The 9,237-nt window shown below is 44.6% G+C and overlaps 2 protein-coding genes across 3 annotated transcripts in view; one reads left to right on the top strand and one right to left on the bottom strand.

Moving 5' to 3' along the window:
- The window catches only part of Mat1 (CDK-activating kinase assembly factor), a 30,223-nt gene extending 29,190 nt beyond the window's left edge, over positions 1-1,033 (bottom strand). The window contains exon 1 of one of the 2 annotated variants that reach the window (XM_055077164.2): positions 906-1,033. The gene's annotated coding sequence lies outside the window, so the exon portion shown is untranslated. The remainder of the gene's footprint in view (positions 1-905) is intronic. The other variant, XM_050189343.2, reaches the window with a different exon arrangement.
- Positions 1,034-1,220: 187 nt separating this feature from the next.
- On the top strand, positions 1,221-2,308 carry LOC126542328 (immediate early response 3-interacting protein 1). Its single transcript, XM_050189353.3, has 3 exons — positions 1,221-1,433; positions 1,522-1,617; positions 2,153-2,308. Exons 1-3 carry the CDS (start codon positions 1,343-1,345, stop codon positions 2,206-2,208), a joined length of 243 nt encoding a protein of 80 aa, XP_050045310.1. The 5' UTR covers positions 1,221-1,342; the 3' UTR covers positions 2,209-2,308.
- Positions 2,309-9,237: the final 6,929 nt, after the last annotated feature.

A 9,237-nucleotide genomic window follows, 5' to 3' on the forward strand; every position in this document is an offset into this window, starting at 1 on the left:
GTTTCAATACGTCCAGTCGAAGTTTTATTTTTCCAGACTGCCCAATATGACAAAAATTGTCAAATCTGAGAAATAGTTAAAGACCAGTCGTAATTTCAGACGGAATTGCAACAGAAATGTTCAACAACGCGTAGAAAAAAAGCTTTTGATCAAATTGACCGATTTCTACAGGCGCGGTAATGAATTAATGTGTGAATGTTGTTTTCAACCAGAAACTTGGTTTAGCATGAGTGACATTTTCAGCTCTCAGGATACGGAACAATACATAACGCAACCTGTGCGTGATGGTGGGGATGGAAAGTTTAAGCCAGCTCGAATGCCTCTCTCGTTGGGCACAATGATGACGCTGTTATTTTTATCTGAATTGAAGGCTCACCGTGACCTTGTTCGCAAGGTTGGTATTTCATTTCAATTATACGTACTACGTAGAGTTGCGAGAGAACAGTACGAATGATGTAAAGGAACTGAACGGACCTTCACGTTAAAACTCGCGGCGTTTATAAGAGGTGTCCCACGGCGCAGTTTTGATCGCGATCAAGCCCGATCCAGATCGAATTTCTCGGTCATGATTGGCCCTTTTACGCAAGCTGCGCGAGTGTGCCAATCGCAGTCGTGAATTTCGATCCGTATCGGGCCTGATCACGATCAAAAGTGGTCGTGTGGCACCGGTATTGACAACTTGCTGTTGAACTCGTTGCTAATCGCTACTGCACAATCTGCAATTATATAATCTCTTTTAAAGCACGCAGTAACATAATAAACGTTTACTCTAGACTCGCAACGTTTCCATTTAGCGCTTAGCGCTCACGCATCAAGCTCGTCGGCAGCAAAATCACTATGCGAAGTCACATACATATGAATTCAACAAGCAGAGTCACTACCGAATACTGCTAAACGGCCATTACCTAACAAGATGTATTTACCCAGTTTCGAAGCAGTTTATACACCGAACGATGGCATCATGGATGGCATAGAAACTGCGGGAAACTGCGCCATTATTTACGCGATGTCGACGACGTTTGTTGGACGTTTGGAGATGGAGCAACGGGACAGGCCTGAAGAACGAACAATACGAACAGGAACGAACTTGTTGTTGAATACTATAGTTCGTTGTCGACTAACTTTTATAGTAGATATATACGTCCCATGCAATAACTAAAGCGATTTTTTTTTGTACACGGTGCTTTTATATCCCAGGATACTTTTCATTGTCGATGCTGTGCGTCGCCACGTGCGTTTTGTCGGGCTGTTTTGCGTGTCGCTGTTCGTGCCATGCATTGAGGTGTGAGCAAAATTCTGTCAAATTGAGGTCTTGTTTTCTGCCTTCCAGTCAGGCTACCTCATGGCGTTCACCCTGTACAACTTGATCGAAGCAGCGCTGTTATGTATCAATGCCATTGCCGTGCTGCACGAGAAGCGATTTCTGGAAAAGAGTAAGATACTTTACACTCGGCCCTGCTGTTGGTCAGCTGCAGGGCGTCAAAGCTGTGTCGTTCATAAGCGAATTTTCTTTTGTTCCAGTAAACTGGGGCCGAGAGCAAGCCGCGCATGGGTTCGAGCCTGGTGCTAAGTCACAGATAATTAATTTGATTCATTCTGTGCGGACGGTTATGAGGAGTAAGTAACTTCACTACTCTGGCTATCTCGTATCGTGCATGCGTGTAAAGCCGCGTTTTGATCCCTCTGGAAGGCAGTTGACACTGTAAGATGGCAAGACATTACCACTCAGCTGTGATAATGCGCACATTTTTTTTAGCAGGAAGGTGTTGAACCCTGCTCGGCAAAGGTTGACGTACCGGACATTACATCTTTTTTTAAAATAGTGCCCAGATTAGGCATTGATTATACGGAGAGTAATAAGAAGGAACGTTTCTCATCGCGCATCCTTTCTCTAGTTGATGCTGTGTAACTTCACCGTCATAGGTATTAATTTCGTTTTGCGGTTGTTTTGTGCGAGTGTTTCAGGTTAAACATAATTGCATTGTGGTGCCTGCAGTTAAACCTGTAGACAGCGATATTGCTAAGGGTAGTTATTTACTTATTTTCATTCGTTGCTATAGTTCTGTATTTTTGTTTCATTCGTTGCTTGAGTGTACAATCTGCTTGCACGCTGCAAACTGAAGCAGAACACGCTATACATTTTCTGTTTCAGTACCGCTGATCTTCTTCAACAGCGTGGTCATAATTTTCAAGTTACTCTTTGGGTGACTAATGGCTTCGCTTGGTGTTACACCCTGCTTTCGTGCAAATATAATTTTTGTACATGTGTGCTTGTCAGGTGAATAAAATTTCTGGCTGTTTTCCTATACCTTATGGAAGCAATTTTATTGTATGCTTAGACATTATGTATTTCTATGCTCCCGTTTGATTAGATCGAGCTCTTGTTCAGGAACATTATCGCAATAACCTGTAGATTCAATATAATATTGAAAGGAACGAAAAACTGGAGATTTGTGTGAGCTAAAGTGACTAAAGGCTCAGTGCCAGTGTACTGGTGAGTCATGTCAGATGCAGCAGTGACAATTCTTGACGGGCTATATGGGCTGTACTTTCTTAGAGAAAAAAAAATTAGGGAGTGTTTTGTTCCAAGCTTTCAGAGATGGGCAAGTGGACATGAATGATGTAGGTCAACCAAAATGGTGTGAAAGCTTGTTATAGTTGATTGGTTGCTCCTTTGTGTAATGGTGCAACTTGCTCTTGTTGACTGGCTAAGCATTAGGCGGTATGCAGTAATATTGAAATTAAATAAAGAAATAGAAATTTTGATATCAAGAGTTAGCTAATACAGATATGTAAAAGTGCTGAACACGTTTTTTCTCCTAAGCCAGTTGCCAAAAAGGCCTTGTAGTGTGGGTCCTTGAACCTTCATACCTGGTTTGTCACCTGTGGTTGTTAGTTTCTGGTACGCTAATTTTACTATTACTTTTATGAAACCAGCTGGAGATAATGTTGCCAGTGCGATCTTGGATGCCACAGAGATAATATACTCTGTTTCACAGATAGCAGGTAAAACTAGAGAGCCTGTTTTCACTGCTCGCATTCACGAGCAAAAACTAGTGTGTTGCATATGAAAGAAAGATATACATATGCGTCATGTAATTCAATGCAACATTAAGTCTCCTACATTTATGTAACAAAATATGACATATTTATAACATGGGAGGCTTTGGAAATATAAACTTTTTTTATCACCGAATGAGCAGAGTGGTAAGTTTCTGTGGCCAGCAGCTGCAGCGCATGGCTTGCTCTCGTGACAAAACCACATACAGAGAACCACAAGCGCGCACAAATAATATGTGATTTGACATAACCTTAAGTTCACCAGTTGTAGGTGTGATGTATGAAGTAGTTATTCTGTAAAAATCTTTGCAGATCAAAGATAACTGCACTGCAAAATGCACAGAGCTGACTATGCGAACAACTTTCGTAGCTTGCATAGTGTTTCCTGCTAAGTATGAAAAGTAGCATAGGACTCTCATCACTCAGCTGCTTACCTGCCTTTAACAGACCATGATGCAAGCATATTGTACCTGATTATCCATGTTGTGAGCATTTTGCAAATCTGTACTGTTTTTGTGGATATCGTGAAAGAGTAAGACACAAAGCTAACAATTATAAGAGACAAATTGTGAGCAGATATGCAGACTCCCATAGCTAGGCTTACTTTCCTCATCGCGTCGCACAAAAAGGAGCATTTCGTAACTGAACTTCTTACGTTCACAACTCTTTATGCCTATTTAGTAAACTCCTTTCATGTTCATGATAACTTTTCTATTCCCGTGTCGAAAGGTGGAAACCAGAATACTGTTAGTCTCCATCACTAAGTAGAGGAAAAGTTATGCTCATGCAAGGAAGATGTTGGAATCTATGTGAAGCAAAGCTTTCCTGAAGCGACAAAATAAATTTTATAAAATGTGATGCATACAATTCTTTTATTTTCATTGTATGCGACATCTAATCACATACAGTGTTGATGTACCACACTGTTAACAAGTAATGCCAAAATGCAAACAGTGCCTCCTGCGAACGCACACTTAGAGTTGTTGACATAGTGACCTCGCAAGAACAGGAGCAATTTTTGATGATTATTGAAGAGAGAATGGTGAACAGAGGTGCATGCGAAGAGGTTCAACATAAAAGAGTGTAATAAGGCTGGCTATTTGGCTATTTCATTCCTGCACCTGTGCCCTAATGAAAACTGGCATGTGCTAAGCAGTGTGATACGCTTGCCAATAATATCAGAGCTATTTAGTATAGTGAGAAATTTGTATGCGCTTGTGGCCTAATAGTTAAAGCATCAGGCTCTTGTGCTGGAAGACTGAGCTTTGATCCCACCATCAGGCACGTAATATTTTTTTTTTTCTGTGTGAGCTATTTGGCAAATACAGAATGTGACAAATACAGAAAATGCAGCCAGGGACAGCAAAGCTGGGAGGGTTCCTAAAGAAAGCTTTACAAGCAAGAAAGAACAATAAAAAAAGTGCTCACTGCTGCTTTGTTTGCACTCAAATTTTATAATACAATCACCGCTTACTAAAAATATGCTCAGCATCTTTGTTTGCCTGTCTTGCATAGAAAATATAAAATCCACCGTAATACATGCACAAGTGAGCTGCTGCATTGATCTGGACTGTTCTCGCTGCCTGTTTGTGACTAAAGGAAAAAAGAAACGGCAGACTTCAGCAATTCTTACAGCTCTGACTCATACTGCAGCCGCATTACTCCACCTCCCCTCAGTGTAATCAAAGAAATGTCAGAACTATATGGAATCAAGTACACAATAACAGACATCAGGTAGCACTGGTCAGTTTGTTTGGCTATTTGAATATCCCTGTCGATTATAGGTTGCATGTGCTAAGAGGTTGTACAGGATAATGGAAAGAGTTGTGGAAAGCAAAGCAGATGACAGCATCACAAATAAGAGATGGGTGCTCCGATATTCTATTTGGGATTAAGAGGAGGAAGTGGAGTTGTACAGATTATGTGATGGCATAGAGCAAATAATCGATGGTTTATAATAAAATAAGTGCCAAGGAAAGGGAATTGCAGTCGAGGATGTGGAAGGTGGTTTGATGCGATTAGCAAACACACGGGCATAGGATGGAGTTCGCTGGGACTGCCTGGGAGCGTCTGCCTTGCATCGAACTATTGGGGCGCGACGCAGCGTCGGCGGGGTGTTCGAACCAACCATCGCTGTTTCAAGCCCTGCCAACTCTCCCCACGCGCCGAAACACCCTCTCAACTCCTGCGGCGTTCTTTCCTCTTCATGACACAACCAACACCCTCTAGAGAACTTAAGGCCTTCTGGCTGTTTCTTCCACCCCTGAGCTACGTCACGCAAAAGAAGCCCACATAGAAGTTCCGTGCAGCGTGCTACAAAGCTACGAGCGGCGCACCTGTGCTGAAAATGAGGCGCTGAAGACAGAGTGGGCAACGACGGCAATAAAAATTCGAGTAGTTCCGGGAACCCTACCGCTCTTTGGATAGCTTCGGGGTTAGAACAGTCCTGGCATGCTGCGACATGCTTCCGAGCACACTTTTTTCTGGACGTAAACTGCGCATGTCTGCGCTTGTGCAGCGATTGCGGTTGTGTGTCCGGCAAGCCTTCATTGCCGCGGAATGTATAGTGCGTTCATGCCAGGATATGCTAAATAAGTGCTGCGTGCCCAATCGCCGGAGCAATTACAAATCAGGGCCGAAAAATCATGTGTTCATGTTTCCGCAAGATGAATGACAGAATGTTGGATGCCAATGGTAAGGCAAAGAAGAGAAAAGCTGAAACTGCGGAATAAGGCAGCTGTTTCTTTGTAAATAGTTGCGCGAATGTTTTGTATCTCCATCTCTAAACTCGTTTGAGGTGTTGTAAATGTGTCTTCCCAATCTTCGCAATCTCTGGATTGGGAAGAATTGGGGATAAAAGTTAATGGAGAATACCTTAGTAACTCGCGATTCGCTGATGATATTGCCTTGCTATTGACTCAGGGGACCAATTGCAATGCATGCTCACTGACCTGGAGAGGCAAAGCAAAAGAGTGGGTGTGCAGAAAACTGCAGACCCACTCAGACTGCAGAAAAAATTAATCTGCAGGAAACTAATGTTTAACAGTCTCGGAAGAGAACAGCAATTTACAATAGGTAGCGAGGCACTGGAAGTGGTAAGGGAATACATCTACTTGGGGCAGGTAGTGACGGCGGATCCGGATCATAAGACGGAAATAATCAGAATAAGAATGGGCTGGGGTGCGTTTGGCAGGCATTCTCAGATCATGAACAGCAGGTTGCCATTAGAGAGTTTTAGAATAGAGGCAGGGGCCCCAACCGTTTTGGGGCCCCAAAGAAATAGCGTCGAAGCCACTGCGCATGCGCAAGACGCAAACTGCCTTTGGGTTTTGCGTTGGGAACGCCATTTCACCGATTTAGCGGGAGCCCAAATAGCGGCCCCAAAAGTTTTGCGTCGGCAAACATGGCGGCACCCATCGAAGCGACGGCTCTAACCTAGCACCAAACTAGGTTCGATTCGCGATAACGCGTGAAGTTCGCAAGCTAGGAGAAGTGACTGCATGCGGTTATCGCTTTCTCTCAACTAGCGTGTGTTTGAAGATTGACTCATTAGACGCCGCTGATTTTGAATTCGATTGTGGATATTATGGCTCGTAGGCCTAACACGGCCAAGCTTGGCTGGTGAAGGCTAGTAAAGTTGGTTTGCTCTAAACTAAGGGCAACTAATTGTTTGCGGCTTACAGAATAACCTCTAAATTGTAATTAAATACGAATACACGAAAGTCAAAATTATTATTCCTATCATAAAATGGTATATTTTATTTAATTATTTCTAATAGCTTTTCTTTGACGCCGTAGTGGCGCTGTCAGCGCAAGACGCTATCCGCAAACGTAAAACCCTATTCTAAAACTCTTCACTCCTACGTGCCCCAACGCTAACACCCACAAAGCTCTTTGGGGCCCCAAACTATTGGGGCCCCTATTCTCAGACTCTCTCTCATCCCTCAAGAGAAAAGTGTATAATAGTTGTGTCTTACCAGTACTCACCTACGGGGCAGAAACCTGGAGGCTTACGAAAAGGGTTCTACTTAAACTGAGGACGACGCAACGAGCTATGGAAAGAAGAATGATGGGTGTAACGTTAAGGGATAAGAAAAGAGCAGATTGGGTGAGGGAACAAACGCGAGGTAATGACATCTTAGTGGAAATCAAGAAAAATAAATGGGCATGGGCAGGACATGTAATGAGGAGGGAAGATAACCGATGGTCATTACGGGTTACGGACTGAATTCCAAGGGAAGGGAAGCGTAGCAGGGGGTGGCAGAACGTTAGGTGGGCGGATGAGATTAAGAAGTTTGCAGGGACAACATGCCACAATTAGTACATGACCGGGGTAGTTGGAGAAGTATGGGAGAGGCCTTTGCCCTGCAGTGGGCGTAACCAGGCTGATGATGATGAAATGTGTGGACTGTGGTACTGTATGTAATAATGCCTCGAAAGCGAAATTATTCGTTTAAAGCCTAATCTAGAATGGAATAAATACACGTGTATCGAATGTGAAGGACGACACACCAGTGAAGTTGTCATGAGATGTGTGTTATGGTGCAGCGCTAACATTTTGTTGAGTAACTTTTGTGGTCGCATGAACGGCAAACTCTTTGACGCCGACGATAAATCAAGGCAGAGAAGCTACTCCGAAGAGGGCAGCACTGTGACTTTTCACTATAAGCCCATATGCCCCCTGTCATCATGTGCCCGAAATTCGTTCTCAATCCTAAAGTTCAATCATTTAATTTTTTAATGATAGGGTATTTTAATACTGCAGCGCGTAAATAGTTTTGCGTAAATAAAATCTTGGAACACCCTCTGTGCTCTGCGGGTCATCTGTTCAACAATTCCTAAAGAAATATAGCTGCGCTTCAGTTAACGTTGCACGTAATGGTGCGATCCCCTCAACCAGTATCCCCGAGCACGCCGCCGGCCTCCTCTCCGTGACATCACTCGCCGAGCGCTCAGGCCTTCTGTCCCAGGGGTGAATCTCTGCATGGCTGCCATTGGCTGCTTTTAAAGCGAGAGCTTTACTGGCCGCTAACTTGCGATTTCGCCGTGGCCGTGCTCCGAGGAGGCACATGACGTCACAACGCGCGCGCCGCCGCGGATATTTCTCTCGCTCCCTAGTCACTACTGCGCATGCGCCACTAGTAGCACCGAGCCACAGGTGTTCCGCCGCAGCGCCGCGCCTTTCCGCCGTCGCTGGTTGGTATGACGTCACACCGCGTTCCTCGTCGTTGCGCTCGCCTCCGCTCGCTTCGCCAGCTGCGTCGCATGCCTGATAACATGTCGGAGGATTGAAAAGGAGAGGTCGCGTGCGCCGAAACCACAGTTGAGGCGGCAGTATGGACGGCGACAATTCTAACAAGCAGGATGCCTGGAATCGATATCGGAACTAGATGAAGAGGACACGAATCGCCCAGGAAACAGACGAACAGCGCGCCGAACGACTGGCTAAATGCCGCAAGTTAGCTAGACAACCAGACTAACCTGGACTTGCAATCAAGATTAACCAAGGCTAACCATGCTATGCCTTTGCTTTCGCTACGTATATCCTGGCATAGCCGAGCTAAACCACTGTCAATTTTTGAGCAGACGCTCTTTCGACGCTAGCGCCAAGGTCCCCTTCAGTTACGGCCCTAGCATGAGGGCGATACTTTGGCAAATTGGCGGCGCACACGATTGCTTACGTTGTCATGGCAACAGAAACAGCAGGCGCGCGGTACCTCCGTACCTCCTCACTCTAGCGCTCTTTGTTTTTTGCCTTTTTATTATAACGACCCGCTCCGCTCCACCCTTCCCCATGCCCCGCGCGCCTTTTTCTTTCTTTTTGGCTGTCCGCGGCGCGTATTTGTTCTTTTTCTCTTTATCGCGGGCATGCGCTACCCCAGACATCTTTTGCGAACTGGCGCGTAGCGCACCGTGTGTTCTTTATGCGTTAGCACGTACGCAGTCTTGTCCATACTTTGACTATGCCAGCATATGCCAGAACATATATAAGTTCCACTTCCAACACAGATCTTTGGCGTCGTTTTATTGACTTCCATTTCCGAAAACAAATGTTCTCGCATAACTTGGTGTGATACACGCGAAGGCCGTTTCATGTGCACACATATAAAATATTTTTATATAATGCCCTAAAGACCAAAGTGTAGAAAAGCTTCTGATACGCGTACTGAGAGCTTC

Source organism: Dermacentor andersoni, chromosome 2, assembly GCF_023375885.2.
Source record: "Dermacentor andersoni chromosome 2, qqDerAnde1_hic_scaffold, whole genome shotgun sequence".
Lineage (NCBI taxonomy): Eukaryota > Metazoa > Arthropoda > Arachnida > Ixodida > Ixodidae > Dermacentor > Dermacentor andersoni.